Source organism: Nanorana parkeri, unplaced genomic scaffold (assembly GCF_000935625.1).
Source record: "Nanorana parkeri isolate BGI_ZX_2015 unplaced genomic scaffold, ASM93562v1 scaffold2344, whole genome shotgun sequence".
NCBI lineage: Eukaryota > Metazoa > Chordata > Amphibia > Anura > Dicroglossidae > Nanorana > Nanorana parkeri.
In genome coordinates this window covers 114235-130310 of record NW_017308612.1, presented here as the reverse complement: position 1 = coordinate 130310, position 16076 = coordinate 114235, and the positions used below count along the sequence as shown (strand labels likewise).

General features: G+C 43.9%; 2 protein-coding genes across 2 annotated transcripts; both read right to left on the bottom strand.

The window, feature by feature from the left end:
• Positions 1 to 442: 442 nt before the first annotated feature.
• Positions 443 to 1354, bottom strand: LOC108801472 (olfactory receptor 5B12-like). Its single transcript, XM_018573358.1, has one exon. The coding sequence runs from the start codon at positions 1352 to 1354 to the stop codon at positions 443 to 445; it is 912 nt and encodes a 303-aa protein (XP_018428860.1).
• Positions 1355 to 13991: 12637 nt separating this feature from the next.
• LOC108801471 (olfactory receptor 5B12-like) lies at positions 13992 to 14951 on the bottom strand. Its single transcript, XM_018573356.1, has one exon. The coding sequence runs from the start codon at positions 14949 to 14951 to the stop codon at positions 13992 to 13994; it is 960 nt and encodes a 319-aa protein (XP_018428858.1).
• Between the last annotated feature and the right edge of the window lie 1125 nt (positions 14952 to 16076).

The following is a 16076-nucleotide window of genomic DNA, read 5'->3' as shown; positions in this document are numbered from 1 at the left end:
TAGTAACCATGTCTCATAGCTTTGGTCATCCAGCCCCTTCATTAGTTTAGTTGACCTTCTCTGGACTCTTTCCAGCTTAAGGACATCCTTTCTGTGGATTGGTGACCAAAACTGGACCGCATACTACAGATGAGGCCGAACCAGTGATCTGTAAAGTGGCAAAATTATAGCCTTGTCTCTAATCAAAAATGTTATATATCTGACATCAGAATAAGAACACTGCAAGAGAGAAGTAAGGAGAAATCAAAATATAGGAACTTCAGTGGCTACTGTCATAGAGGGGACCTCCTATCACTTTGGAGAAATGAATTCTTACTCCCTGTCATGTTTTGGGGGGGTGAAGGGATATCTCCCCAATGGAGAAAGTGCTGATATGTCTTCCTAAGATCTACATATCAGGGTTTCGCTAAGATGGATTCTGTATTTTGTTTGGAAGAAATTCCTAAAAAAACACTTTAAATGCTTTTCTGAAATCCTGGTTCCTCAGACTGTATATCAGAGGGTTGAGGAGAGGAACAATCACAGTGTAAAAGACGGGCAAAACTTTGTCAGCGGCAAAATGATTATTAGTGTCGGGGCGAAAATAATCAAAAGAACCTGAAAAATAAAATATGAAGACCACTGTCAGGTGAGAGGAACACGTAGAGAAAACTTTACTCCTTTTACCTTTAACTTGCATTTTCAGGACAGTTTTGAATATATAGACATAGGGCAGGATGGTCAGTGTTATACAACCAACTGTAACAAAGCCTGCCAAGACAAAGATGAGCAGAATGTTGATGAAGGTGTCACTGCAGGAGATCTGTAACAACTGGGGAAGGTTACAGAACAAACTTTCTACAATATCTGATTCACAGAATGTTAAATTTAAAGCACAAAGCGTGTGAATTAAAGAATAGGAAGAACCGAAACCCCACACAAAGGACGCCAAGCGTACACACACTTTCCAATTCATAATCTGTGTGTAATGTAATGGCTGACAAATGGCTGTATATCGATCAAAGGACATGACAGCCAACAGAACAAGCTCAGAGGATGCAAAAAATATAAAGAAGAAGACTTGGGATAAACAAGCCGGTATGGTAATCTTTCTTCTCTGAGTGTGAAGGTCAAATAACATCCGTGGGACGGTGACTGAGGAACAGCAGAGATCCAGACTGGCCAGGTTCCCAAGGAAGAAATACATAGGGGTGTGGAGGTGAGAGTCACTGACTATGAGGGAGATGATCAGCAAATTCCAGATTAATGTCAGAAGGTAGATGAGAAGGAAGAAGAGGAAGAGAGGGAGCTGAAGTGCCGGAAGATCGGACAGTCCAGAGAGGAATAATTCATTCAGAATTGTCTGATTCCCCATTGCAATATTTTCATTCATACTTTTTATTTATGAGATTAATAGAGAAAACACAATTCACCTCTTCAGTATGTTGTTGGACTTGATGTATGGCAATCTAAAGTATCCAATACAGAAATTCTGCAACAAAATATCAAAATGTTGTGTTTTGGTGTAGAGAACATGAACCAGTTTCGGACTTCTATCAGCAATGCCAAATATTACAAAACATGATCAGAAATCTCCGACATTCATCAAATCACCGAGATTCAGAGAAAGGTTTAGTGTTTGCTGCAGAATCTGAAATAATAATCTGACTTTTTATTTTCATAGGTGTTGTAGTTCTGGGAGTCCCGGCCGTATTAACAGGACCCTAAATTAGATTTAAAGAACTTGATGTAAAATACAATAATTACTACACATGACAATATTCTGGAGATAAGAATATATTCTACTGAACTCAAGCGGCGGTTGAGACTTGAAACAAGACATATACTTATACAGGACACTGAGATACAGGCTCCTGATTCCTGACCTGTAATAGCATTTAACTACCTCCCGGCCAGCCGCTGTGTATACACGGCCTGCCGGGAGCTTCTTGGATGTAACTGGGCGTGTATACACGTCCTGTTACATCCGCGTGGTGCGCGCGAGCGGGAAATCCCCGCTATTTGAAAAGAGGCAGCGATGCCCGTTAATATACAAGCGATCCGCCGGCTATAGAGCCGGCGGATCGCTTGTATGAAGCCCCGAGACGTGCGCCCCCCCTCCGCGGCTCTCCCCCTCCCCCCCTCCCGCTGTCAAGCTGGTCCCGGGCTCCGGTGTGAGCCCGGGACCAGCATAGTGCCTCTGTCACAGGGGATCAGAGGGAGCTCGGTACACGAGCTCCCTCCGGTCCCCTCTCCGCTGTCAGAATGCGGAAGTGTTGTATATTACATCACTTCCGCATTCTTGTGTCACTCTCCAGCTTCAGATGCTGGAGAGAAGCTGATGAAGCAGATCTCTGCTTCATCAGCTTCTTCAGGGGGGTCCTAGGTGACATTAGGGGTCTTGGAGACCCCCTGATGTCTCCATAAAGAGGACCTGTCACCTCTTTTTCTATCACATAAGGGGGTTTCTCAGCCGTCTATGTGATAGCAATAAAGTTAAGTGAAAAAAAAAATAGTACAAAAATTTAAAGTTTCCCCTTCAATTTTTTTAAAGTTACACAAAAAAGAATTAAAAAAAACATTTTTTTTTTAAAAGTCCCCACCCCTACATACACGCATGTAAACATGCGTAAGGTGCGCATACCTGCGAAAACGACGATTGCGCCCATTACGCCGCTCATGTTACATATCGCCGCGAACGTCAGAATGAGAGCAATAGTTCTAGGGCCATCAATCACTGATAACACTAAACTGATGAGCGGTAACAAACAATACCCGGAGTTTGCTGGATGAACGGCTCTGCGAATGTTTTACAAATACACCTCTAAGTGTGGGAACTCTGCAACACAGAAGAACGCTTTCCCGGTTTTAAGTTGAGAAGGTGAGGGGGGTCAGTCCTCTGTCTCACTTGAATTTCTGTTTGTGTCCCTATTGCAGATTTTGTGTCACCTTTAGTGTGGTAAATCCTTGGTCACTGGGACAGAAATGAGAGTAAATCTCTCTAACAGAGCAGTGGATTGCAGCAGCAACAGCTGGACAGGGGTTCTTAGACTTCTCCACACCATCCAAAACTGAAAAAATAGCCGGCTTGTCCAACACTATAAGTTTATTTCCACTTTTGCAGTCACATTTGAGAAAACCCCTCTGTATGTTTGTTCTGATTTCCCATTCACACAGCATACCGAAAACATATTTTTTTAAAACAAATTGCTTACCTGTTAGATGTTTTGTTGCAGCAGGAAAAATTGCTGAATCCATGTTTTTCTGAGCACCTTCACAGTGACATATAATGCAGAAGCCAGGGTTGTATTCCTTTGTCTTTCTTAGGACAGGCAGTGTTCAAATCTACTGTACATATTGTAATGAAACGAGCCAGCACAGTACAGACAGCGTTAACCACCCCCTTCTAACATTACAAAGAAGGAGAAGCAAGATAAAATGTGAACCCTTAAGAAGCTAAGTAGTAGCTCTGACCCAGGTAGAAACAATTTAAACTGCAAGAAGCTTTTTGTTTTTTTTATTGTGTGATGTAATGTTTTTAGGATTAGGCTTATGTGATGTGAATGAGGACGTGTCACAAAGTAACAAATATAACGGAGGTGTTATCCCAATTTGGCTGCAAAAGGGGAAATACACTTTAAGTAAACATTTAATTTGTCTTGTACACTGTTTGGTATTGGTTGCAGCATAAAAAAAATCAAAGCACAATGTTTCTATATTGCTAAAGGTAACATAATAATGACATCCATAAATATATACAAATATAAATACAAATTCTTGTACAATGCACAATTCACACATACTGTATATGTAACAATTCATCCCAGTGACATGATGTGTTTAGTATATCAGTACTCGGCTCTCTGCCAATATGATCAACAAAATATCCAATTCAGGAAATCCCTTTAATAACTCATTTCATAGATTATTAATATCAATGTGTGCTAGGATTGGACCTGCTAAAAAAAATGTGTCTGTTTACCTGACCGGCATCCAAAAAGACAAAAGGCATGTTAACAATGAGATTAAACTTTGACACATTATTATTTATAGATACGTACTTTCTTTCTACTAGAACGTACCTGTAAATCAGTTTTTATAGAATTATTACAATTGGGTCGTACAAGATGTATAAACAGTAATAACTAAATAAAAAGAATTCTGAATTTCCAGTTTGGAAAGATTTTTATTTGTTTCAGTCCTTCTCCAGATTTTGCCTCTGATACCCCCGGCAGAGGTCAGTGCTGTTGGAAGTGGGATAGGGGGACGTTTCTTCTAGAAGGACAGCAGGTCAGATGTGGAGACACATCACATTATTATAATAGAACACAGCAAACATAATACTAAACCTGTGTGACATTTCTGGTCACAATACATTTTTATTAGCCGCACATTCATATATTTATAATACAGAAATGTCCCCGGAGCTCACAGGAGTATCCGTCTATAACACGTCTCCTCGGGAAAATGAATCCCTACAGAAATTAAAGCCTCCTCTGAGTGGATTCATCCCTCAGCGACACACATCGGCCTACTGATAATTGTGTAAATTTAAAGTCAACGTTCTTCATATTTACTGAAGTCTGAAATGGAAACATTTGAAGTGACAATAAAAAGTGGTGAAATGTGGGCCAACTGACCACAACGGAAACACGTTGATAGAAAAACTAAAAAGAAAAGTCATTATAATCCATTCAGGTTCATTAAATATTAAACTTTGTTAGAATATTTCTACTTTCTATCAAAATATGAAAATAATTATCAGGAGGGAAAATGTGTCAATAGAAAACAATGTCTTCCAAGGTAAAATAATGCTGAAATGGGGGTACAGTCTCATCTCTTTGCTGCATCACCTGGTTGAGTCACATTGTGAACATGAGCCATGACATCACACAACAGAAACTACAAACTTGTATATAAACTACAATGCTCTGACACCGGGCCGTACAGGTGATAATCTTCCTACAAATGTAAGAGAGTCCAAGCAGAATATTCCTCCACTAGCCGGGAGTGTGAACTTCAAACTACATTTTTACGTTTCAGAATCATTCCCAATGTTCTTTGGGTTGCCATCTACAGCGTGAAATGTTGTTGGACTTGGCCAACTACAGCCAATCATTCTCTTTCCTGCTCCATTTCTGAGAGTTTAGCAGCAAAAAAAATTCTCACTAATCACAATAAAGTATTTTTCACGCGGCTAATAAATTAGAATTGCTGGTCCGTGAGTGACATTCAAAGTTTACTTTACATAGTATGTGAGGTTGAATAAAGACACGGGTCCCTCAAGTTCCACCTTTGTGTGTCTGTGTGTGTGTTGTACATGTATGTGTGTGTATAAGAGTCCCTGTGTGGTCTAGTTTTTAAGAGTACCTGTACCCCTTGTGGCAGTGCGTGGCAATGCCACAGAGTATGCTGGCAACACGGTCACCCAGGACTCTCAGCCAGAGGGGCTGAGAGGTTCCAGAATGCAAAAAGTTCTGCAGGGAAGTTGCTGGCCTTTCAGTTTCTTCCGTTAATTCTGGATTGTAGCCGGGATCTGGATCTCTGGAGATCTCTTAGTGTTCTGGGTGGGATGAAATCAACAGTCCTGGGGTCAGGTGTTGCCGGTGATCAGGTGGCTGGTAGCAGCCTCATTAGGAGCTTAGACCAGAGCTCAGAGGAGAGTTGGTGGTGTGTGCTGGAGGCACACGAGGGTCGAGCCAAGCCAGTGGTGTGTGGGTGTGCAGGAGGCACACGACCACAAGCAGACTCGCTGTGTATGCTGGACGCATGTCTCGCTGTGTATGCTGGACGCATGTGGATCAGCCAGGGGAGTCTGGGGAAGGTTGGTGACCCAAGAGACCTGGTGGACACACTGCTGAGAGAGTTCACGAGGGGTGATCGGAGTGAGTATCACACAGAGGTGTGCTAAAGACTGTACTTGCTGAGACATAAGCGGACTGTATGTTGCTGAATTAAAGCTCTTTTATGTTACGGAAGAATAATAAAGACTTTTGGTTAAAGGAAAATCCTGTGCGAGTGCTCTGTGACCTCCCCAACATTACACCCTGTGTGCTGCGGTCTCTGAGGAAGGTATCTAAATGATTTTTGAATGATTCAATACTCTCTGCAGATACCACTGCTTGTGGCAGAGAGTTCCAAAATGTAACCGATCTGACTGAGAAGAATCCCCTACACCCCCTTGTGGTTAAATATTTTCTCCACCGGGGGCGTGGCTAGCCGCTGAAGAAGATGGACGCTTAACTTCAGAGCTCCGTCTCCAGCTTTCCCGAGCGACGCTACAGACTCCTGCACAAGACAGCTCTGGGGCAGATAGGCCGACAGGACGGCAGGTCCAGATCCCCTGGAGCAGAAGGAACCCAATTGAGCTGCCAGTTTCCCGAAATGTTCCGCACACAGCGCCCAGAGAACTCGGCCGCCCGCTCATCCAACATGGTGCCGACCACGTCCGCTCCGCCTGCAGCGTGTGGTGACTCGACGATGTCTCAAGCCTTTTTGGACCCGGGCTCGATGTCCTCCTACATACAACAACTACCTACCAGGTCAGACCTTACCTTTCTAGCTGGTGATATCAAGAGTGCGCTGAGCTCGGCGGTCACCGAGCTCAAGCAGGACATTCAAGATATAGGCCGCAGGATGCAGGAGGCGGAACGGGCCGGGGTACAGAGAGATGCAGCCATCCACTCTCTTCAGTCTCATCAAGACTCGACCACACGCTCGATGATCTGCACCGCCACATGGAAGACCTGGATAATAGAGGCCGACGCGCAAACATTCGAGTGCGAGGGGTCCCTGAGACGGTCATGGCGGATTTCGTTAAGACAGCCCTGACGGATATTTTCAACGATCTGCTGGATCGCCCGCCTGAGTCCCCCATCGACTTTGTAAGAGCTCACAGAGTGATGAGGCCCCGAAATATGCGATTAGCCTTCTCTCAATTTGTCTGAAAAGACAAGCGACCACGTCTGTCCTGGGACCTACTACAAAGCCCCAAACAGCAAGGAGGCTTGGAAGTGCCAGATCCTCACAGATACTACCAGGCATGTCACCTAGCTAGAGTGATTCAGTGGCACACACAGCAGACTCAGAAACCTTGGGTGGACATAGAACAGAATTGGCTCATGCAACCAATCTCCTCCACGGTGTGGCTCGCGGACCCAGACAGACCTGTTCTCAGTCCCTCGAACTCACTGATCTCAGCAACACTAAGAGAGTTCTCAATTCTTAGAAATAAAAAGACTCTCAGCACCACAAATAGCCCCTTAACACCAATACTTCACAACCCAGCCTTTCATCCGGGGAAAACCCCAGAATTTAGACAGATTTGGTCAACAGACAAACCACTCACAGCTGCACAGTTTTTCCAGGGTTAACAGTTTCTGGAGAAAAAAGACCTTTTACATCTAACAGGAAGGGGCATATCCCATGGTGGATATACCTCCAGATACGGAACTTCCTCATGGGCCGCATTAGGAAGACAAACTTCTCTAGAGACTTAACTCCTCTGGAGAAGCTGTGCACAGGACAAGGGCCACAGGACCATCTGATCTCTAGACTATACACGTTGCTACATGACTCCAAAGGCCAAAAGGAGAACAGGGCACGTCATAAATGGGAACAAGACCTACAAAGGTCCCTGACGGATGACGACTGGAGTGACATTTGCCGGAATGTTCACACCAGTTCTATTAGTAGCGCTACTCAAGAAACGAATTACAAGATACTGACGCACTGGTACAGGACCCCACAGTTCCTACACAGGATTTTCTCCAGACGTACCAGATACGTGCTGGAGATGCCAGAATGGAGTGGGATCGCTCCTGCACGTTTTCTGGACCTGCCCGGACCTTAACTCGTACTGGACCGAAATTTAAAAAAAAAACACCTCCCAGGTCACTGGACTGGACACGCCTTTCACGCCGACGACATTCCTACTGACAGACCCTTCTAACACAAGGGACCTTAGCAAATCATTAAGTCAACATATGATCAATGCTGCCCGCACAATCATCCCGAGACACTGGAAGGAGGTGAATAGCAGCTCTTCCATTATTCTCCTCACTTCCAGCGTGAACATGTTTAAATGACCAATCTTGTCTCATAGCTTTCCCCCCCCCCCCCCCTCCTTGTCTCATAGATTTGGTCCTCCAGCCCCTTAATTAGTTTAGTTGCCCTTCTCTGGACTCCCTCCAGCTCCAGGACATCCTTTCTGTGGACTGGTGACCCAAACTGAACCGCATACTCCAGATGAGGCCGAACCATTAGAACATTAGAACAGCTGAAGCAGGGGAACAGCATGAAATGGATTCCAATCATCTGATAACAATACAGAGCATTGACCTGAGCTGTCCAGCTGAGTTGTGTCCAGGATTTACATATGTCAGCGCTCTATAGGGGTAGATGATTATCTCTCTCATATCGCTATGTGTGTAATAATGAAGGAGGGCCCATTCTGGGATGTTGCAGAGTGTCCGCTGTGGGATGTCATATATTTTGGTGCAGCTCTATGCTTATCAGTTATGTAGCATCGGTAGTGATGAGCTGTCGAAGCCTCTACAGAGTTACAGATCAGGACCATTTGAAGTTAGTGGTGGGCCCGGGACAAACCTGTCATGACTTTGCCTGCCCGGCCATCTTATTCCCTACTGGGAGAACAAGGTGGGAATCACAATAACTTCAGATTGCGACTTCAAACTAAATGAATGTAACAACATAAAACTGAAGCGGTATTTACATCTGCTCTTAGGGGTCCTCGGCATGTGTCACCGAGTTATATCTTGTTTTCATCTGAAGCACAAAATACAGCAAAGGTATTTATATATGACAACTGCAGAATGGAATAGAAGATGTTCACCCAGAACAAAGTTCCTTCTCTATCTTCAGACATACTGCTTACCTAGAACAGGCGCACCCGACCACTGACCGAGGTGGAACTCAGAAAAATAATGAGTGACATGAATAATATTTGTCATATTGTATGTCAGTAAAGAGGGGGGGGGGTGTTCAGGAGTATGTAACCCGTAATACAGTATACAGAGTAAGGCATTCAAAGTATGTAAAGTACAGCTCAGTGTATAGAGAGGGGTGTTCAGTACTGGAGTGTCCACCACACAACACAATGACGTTTTTGTATTTTCCACGACATATACAATGTTAGGCTTTGTGTGGACATGTATTTCCCCTGCAGCAGGTGAGCTATTAATATTGCATGCACGGTCATTGTCAGAGCACAATGAAAACCAGACAAGCAAAGGGTTCTAGTTAAAATATTTATTAAGAACAGTGTCCACGGGAGCAATGAAAAGTTAGGAGAGTTGCCCTCTGATACAGCGCTGCATGAGGGTAAGGGCGTATGGGTGTGGATTTCATGTTAGGTGTGCAGCTTCTTTTAAGCTTCTTTTAAAGAGAACAGACAAAAAGGATTTTGTCTGTCCACAGGAACAAGCAGAGTCTTAAACCGGAACAAGCCGGAGTCAGGAGCCGGAGTGGGTAGTCATCAAAGCCAGGTCAGGAACACAGAGATCAGTGTCGTCAGGAACAAGCCAGGAGCCAGGAAATCAGCGTTGTCAGGAACAAGCCACAAGCAGGAGCCAGAGGAGAATGTCAGCCAGGATCGGGTCATACACAGAATCAGGATACTCAGAGCAGCAGGAAAGCACTAGCAGGAAGCTCACACAAGGGCAAGGTCAGACTGGACTGAGTGGTATATATATATTTGGTATATACAGGAAACTCCCATCTGACTCACTCAGATGATGCTTTCCTATCTGGGCATAAGAGAGAGCCCGGGAGTAGTGAGCAAGGTTCCAGAGTCTGCTCGAGCAAGGAAGGAGACAGGTGAGTGAAATGGCAGCCAAGCCAGAATGCTGCAAACCAGTAAAGTCAGTGGGCGGAACCCTGACAGTCATGTACATACTTGACAACATAATGCACAACAACCCCTTACCTCGGCTACTGCAGAGGCCTATTTTCCCCGAATTTTCTCAGCGTTTACATAATGTGGAATGCCTAGCTGCCATACCATCAGATCACAGATGTCAAAAGTCAAACATAGACATGCGCAACGGCAAAAAAAATGTCTTTAGTTTCGTTTCATTTTGATTCTGATTTTGCGTTATTTTTTTTTCGGGATTCGGGTCCGAAAGTCAATTCGTTTCGGGATTTGGATGTGGGCGAAATTAGTTAGCCGTAGTCTGCATGACATTTCGTTTCGTTTTCATTTCATTCGTTCGTTGCAGCAAAGTGACATTTGAGGGGAATTTTTTATGTTTTTTTCTCAAATGTCACTTTGCTGCAACGAAATTTCGTCCAACAAACGAAAGTTCCTACAGACTACCGCTAACTAATTTAGGAATTGGAAATTCGGATTCGTTTGCATTCATTATATCTGTAATTCAGAATTTGGATACATTCGAATCTCTGAATTTCCAAAACTTCGTCCAAATTTAGATTCGGAATGAAACGAGTCGCACGTGTCTAGTCTCTCAGACATTCTTGTTTATAAACCCTCTATAAGGTTAGAGGACCTGAAGGAGAACAGGCCATGACTAGAAGGCATGTAACCTGACTGAAGACTGAGCCAACCTTCTTCAGCAGGGGAGGTCTCTCCTGTGGGTATTTCTCTTAGTAGCCAATGTCATGGACAATATTGTTATAAAACATCCGTGTTCATTTCTCTGACAGTTCAGCCGAAGAGACGGAAAATCAGCCAAAAAGTGAAATTAATTCTGAGCACCATTGGATTATTTTGTGCCCTTATACTCATTCTCATGAGTAGGGGGGCAGATATTTAGTGACCCCCCACCAATAAAATAGGCTTACAGATTCCACCATCTTGGGCAGGTGCACTTCACATGGCATTACCCCCACTAGATGGTGCTGAGTGAATTCCTGTGCTCCCCTCTGCCAATTAACTTCCAAGCTCAGCCAGGGTCATGAAGGAGCCTTGAACATGAGTGTGTTCTGATTCTGCTGTAAACCACAAAATCAACCAAAGCGTATCTAATGTCTGTAGGCTCATGTGGGAATCACCCCACCCCCCCACCCCCCCATCACATAGTCACTGATCCCATTCCGATCATTAGCAATAGACTTGTTTAAGAGCATTGCACCTTTAGACGCCTATGACAATTGATGCTCAATTTGCCCGCAGGACTATGCTGTGCTACCACTAGCTAATCAACACATGCCACATCTTCTGCAGACGCCACTGGAGAACAATGTTTCCTCTCTTTATGAACGTTCATTGCTCGCTATTGTTTTCACATAAGCACCTTCCTATTGCACACCTTTTGGGGAGTCTGAGGAAGATAAGGGTTTTAACCGGAGTTCTGATTTAGGGCTGGTGTCAATGGGCTTTTGCTTGGCTCAGAACCTACTTCCCTCCCCATGTGGTGTGTTGTGCGCAGGCGCACCACTATCTTTGAGTATATCCTGGTATATACCAAGATGGCCACGCCCTAACATACAGGCTCTGCCATCTTTGAGTGTATAGCAAGACACACTCAAAGATGGTGGAGCGCAAGCGCAGAACTCACCTGCGGCCGACATGGCCGCCACTCGTTCTGCATTTTCAGTGTGCGGTTTCGGATTCAGAGGCTCGTTCCCACCGGATCCGAAACAGCTGAAATTTTTGTTTCTTTTAAACAAACGAATTGAAACATTTTTTGTTTTCATTTGTTTCGTAAGAAAACTAATTATTTTTGCCCTGCGCATGTGTAATAATAAACGTATTTAAGCCTTTTAAACAAAAAAAAAATGTATTCCAAAATGTCTGTTTTTGATTCTTGGGCAGTTCAGCGAAAGAGATTGAAAATCAGCCAAAAAGTGAAATTGAATCTGATCACCGTTGGATTATTATGTGCCCTTGTACTCATTCTAATGAGTATGGGGGCAGATATTTAGTGACCCTCTAAAAAAAGTAGGCTTCCATATTCCACCATACATTTACCCCTACCTCCTATTTGTAGCCCACAGAGGTGGGGAATTGGCCATTGACCCTCAACATTGGGACAAGGGTACTGGGCAAAAAAGGGGGCTTTGCCCCACTCCTTTCCCCCTTGCAAGGCACTACTCATTGTGGAAAGTCATTTGGCCTAGTATGGTACAAGAAAGGGGGGCTGTATGCTCGCTGCCTTGCTTTTCCTGTCCACCCAGGTTGCATACTTGGAAAAGAGTCTGGTTATAATATTAAGGAGAATCCCATGTCTTTTTTTTATTATTGCTGAGCGGGGGAGAAGGCTAGGCAGTGTGGCAGTGCATGGCAATGCCGCGGTGTAGTATGGCAACATTGGCACCCAGGACTCTCAGCCAAAGGGGCTGAGAGGGTCCAGAATGTAAAGACTGTTTTAAGGAAGAGCCTGGCTTTTCAGGTCCTTCCAGGTTTTCCTAATTGTAGCTGGGATCTGGAGCTCTGGAGATCTCTTAGAGCTCTGGGTGGGATGAGATCTCCAGTCCTGGGGCCAGGTGTTACCAATGACCAGCTTGGGCTGATCAAGTGGCTGAGAGCGGCCTTATTAGGAGTCGGGACCAGAGTTGTGTTAGAGTTGTGTGTGTGCAGGAGGCACACAGCCACAGCAGACTCAGGTGCGTGCTGGTCGCACGGGGGAACAGCCAGGGGAGGCCGGGAGAGGTCAGGAAGGTCGGTGACCCAAGGGACCTGTTGGACACACTGCTGGGAGAGCAGTGAGAGTATCATGAGAAGTACATAAATGTTGGCCTTTGTGTGAACAAAAGACTATATTTTATGTTGCTGCTGGAAGCTGTATTCTGTAACAGGGGAAGGCTACCCTGTTGATAGAGACTTTTTGTGCTTGCCCTTAATAAACTGCGTTTTACTTGCATTTCTGGACTACAGTCGAGTGCCCTTGTTAGAGCAGACAGGGTAGGTGATAGCTCAAAATGTTGGAATAGGGAGTTCCAGAGAATGGGAGAGACCTGGAGGCAAGCATGGGAGAAGTTTGAAATATCATTAGCTCAGTTTTTAAACGATTGAGTTTCTAAAAAGTAGTGTGACATCCTAACTTATATGTCAGCAAGTAAATTTGTGATGTGCAAGTACAGCAAAGGTGTGAGCTGTGGGGTGGATAAATATATTTGTATGTCATTAGCATAGAGATGGTATTGGAAGCTGTGCAATGGTATCGACTGACCAAGGGAGGAGGTGTAGCTAGAGAAAAGAAGAGGTCTGAGGGCAGAGCCTTCGGGGGAACCTATGGAAAGAGGAAGAGGAAAGGAGGTGGTAGATTGCTAGGTGAAGCTAAAGGAGCACTTAGATAGGTAGGAGGAGAACCATGAGAGAGCAGAGTCTTGGAGGCCAAATGAGTGGAGTTTTGGACATTGTTTTTAGCAGTCATTAGTGAGTTTTAGCGGATTCAGTGGAGTGTCAGGGGGCAAAAGCCAGACTGTAAGGGGTTAAGAGGGGAACAGAGGTAAGGAGATTGGTCTGAGATTTTTCAGGTTGGAGAGGTTAAGTGAGGATTTCTTTGGTATGGGTTGACCAGTGCAAATTTTAGAGGGAAGGGGAAGATGCAGGTAGAGAAGAAAACATTGCAGATGTGAGCAAGTTAATGTAGGATGGAACAAGAGGGTGACCGGAGTAGTGGGGAGGGAACAGGGTCAAGGGGCAATGGCCTGGGCAGTGAATGAGTTAGTGGGTGGAAGCGGTGGGGGGGGGGGCAAAACATAACTATTAACTTCCTAACCATTCAATTCAGTGCATTCAGTCCTAACTTTTCAGGACCGAATCTGCTATGGCCAGGGCACGTTTAGTGTTTTCTTGATCAAAAGAGTGATTGGAAATCAAAAATTTTATATAGCTGACACCAGAACAAGGACACTGAAAGAGAGAAGTAAGGAGAAATCTAAATATAGGAACTTCAGTGGCTACTGTCATAGAGGGGACTTCCTATCACTTTGGAGAAATTCATTCTTACTTCCTGAAATGTTTCGGGGGGTGAATGGATATCTCCCCAATGGAGAAAGTACTTCTATGTCTTTCTAAGATCTACAAATCAGGGTTTAGCTAAGATGGATTCTGTATTTTGTTTGGAAGAAATTCCTAAAAAAACACTTTTAAATGCTGTTCTAAGATCCTGGTTCCTCAGACTGTATATCAGAGGGTTGAAGAGAGGAACAATCACGGTGTAAAAGACAGACACCACTTTGTCAGCAGCATAGTGATTATTAGTGCCGGAGCGAAAATAATCAAAAAAACCTGAGAAATAAAATATGAAGACCACTGTCAGGTGAGAGGAACACGTAGAGAAAACTTTACTCCTTTTACCTTCAACTTGTATTTTCAGGACAGCTTTGAATATAGAGACATAGGGGAAGATGGTCAGTGTTAGAGATCCGCCTGTAAGGAAGCATCCAAAGACAAAGATGAGCAGAATGTTGATGTAGATGTCACTGCAGGAGATCTGTAACAGCGGAGGAAGGTCACAGAAGAAACTTTCTACAATATTTGATTCACAGAATGTTAAATTTAAAGCACCAAGTGTGTGAACTAAAGAGTGGATAACACCGAGGCACCACGCAATGGATGCCAACTGTACACACACTTTCCAGCTCATGATCTGTGTGTAATGTAATGGCCGACAAATGGCTGTATATCGATCATAGGACATGACAGCCAACAGAAAAACCTCAGCGTCAGCAAAGAATAAAAAGAAGAAGACTTGGGTTATACAAGCTGGTATTGTAATCTTTCTTCTCTGGGTGAGAAGGTCAAATAACATTCGTGGGACGGTGACCGAGGAACAGCAGAGGTCCAGACTGGCCAAGTTTGCAAGGAAGAAATACATAGGGGTGTGGAGGTGAGAGTCACTGACTATGAGGGAGATGATCAGCAAATTCCAGATTAATGTCAGAAGGTAGATGAGAAGGAAGAAGAGGAAGAGAGGGAGCTGAAGTTCCGGAATATCGGACAGTCCAGAGAGAAAGAATTCCTTCAGAATTGTCTGATTCCCCATTGTAATATTCTCATTCATACTTTTCATTTATGAGATTAATAGAGAAAACACAATTCACCTCTTCAGTATGTTGTAGGACTTGATGGATGGGAATATAAAGTATCCAATACAGAAATTCTGCAACAAAATATCAAAATGTTGTGTTTTGATGTAGAAAACATGAACCAGTTTCTAATTTCTATCAGCAATGCCAAATATTACAAAACATGATCAGAAATCTCCGACATTCATCAAATCACCGAGATGGAGAGAGCAGTCAGTGTGTGCTGCAGAGTCAGAAATAATAATCTGACTTTTTATTTTCATAGGTGTTGTAGTTCTGGGAGTCCCGGCCGTAATAACAGGACCCTAAATTAGATTTAAAGAATTTGATGTAAAATTCAATAATTAGTACACAGGACAATATTCTGGAGATAAGAATATCTTCTAATGACAAGGCTGACACATATAATGAGGAGAGGCGTATAGATCGTTTCCTCTCCACGTGGTCCCCCTTCCTCATTGAGACGCTCCCCCCCGACCAGCTTCGCGACATCATGTCGTGGTTCCAAACATCATCATGGTATCTCAATGCCAAACTCTCACACACCTTGGGAGCCCTAGATGTACTCTAGACCCGCCCGGAAGGGTCTCTGGGTCACCGTTAGTGTGATACTTACCCTTGGTGCCCTCTCAACCACTTGTTTGATTTTCGGGTTTCTATACATACATGACTGCAAGACACCCCTTGACATTCAATTAGTCCCACATGAAATTGACATTGGTATACTCCGCATATATGGAAAGTCTGCTGATGCAGGTACTGCAATATTGCTTCTCATGCTTTCTTTGTACTCCAGGTAGTGATCTTAACTTAATTTCTTTATGTTTTATTATGTTTTTGAGAGGTGGCCTTGAATCCTACGCTTAATAGTATCATTACATGCACGGCAAAGAGATGTAAAATACTCTAATCATGCTGACTCATGTTTTCTCCAATGTTCTGCATCTATTTACAAAACTGAATGATTACTCCTCGCTGTATATGTACCTCCATTACTATGATATGGCACCCTCTTACTTTATTGTTGTACGCTTTAGTTCTGTATTCATTGAAAATTCAATAAAAATGACATGCTCAAAAAA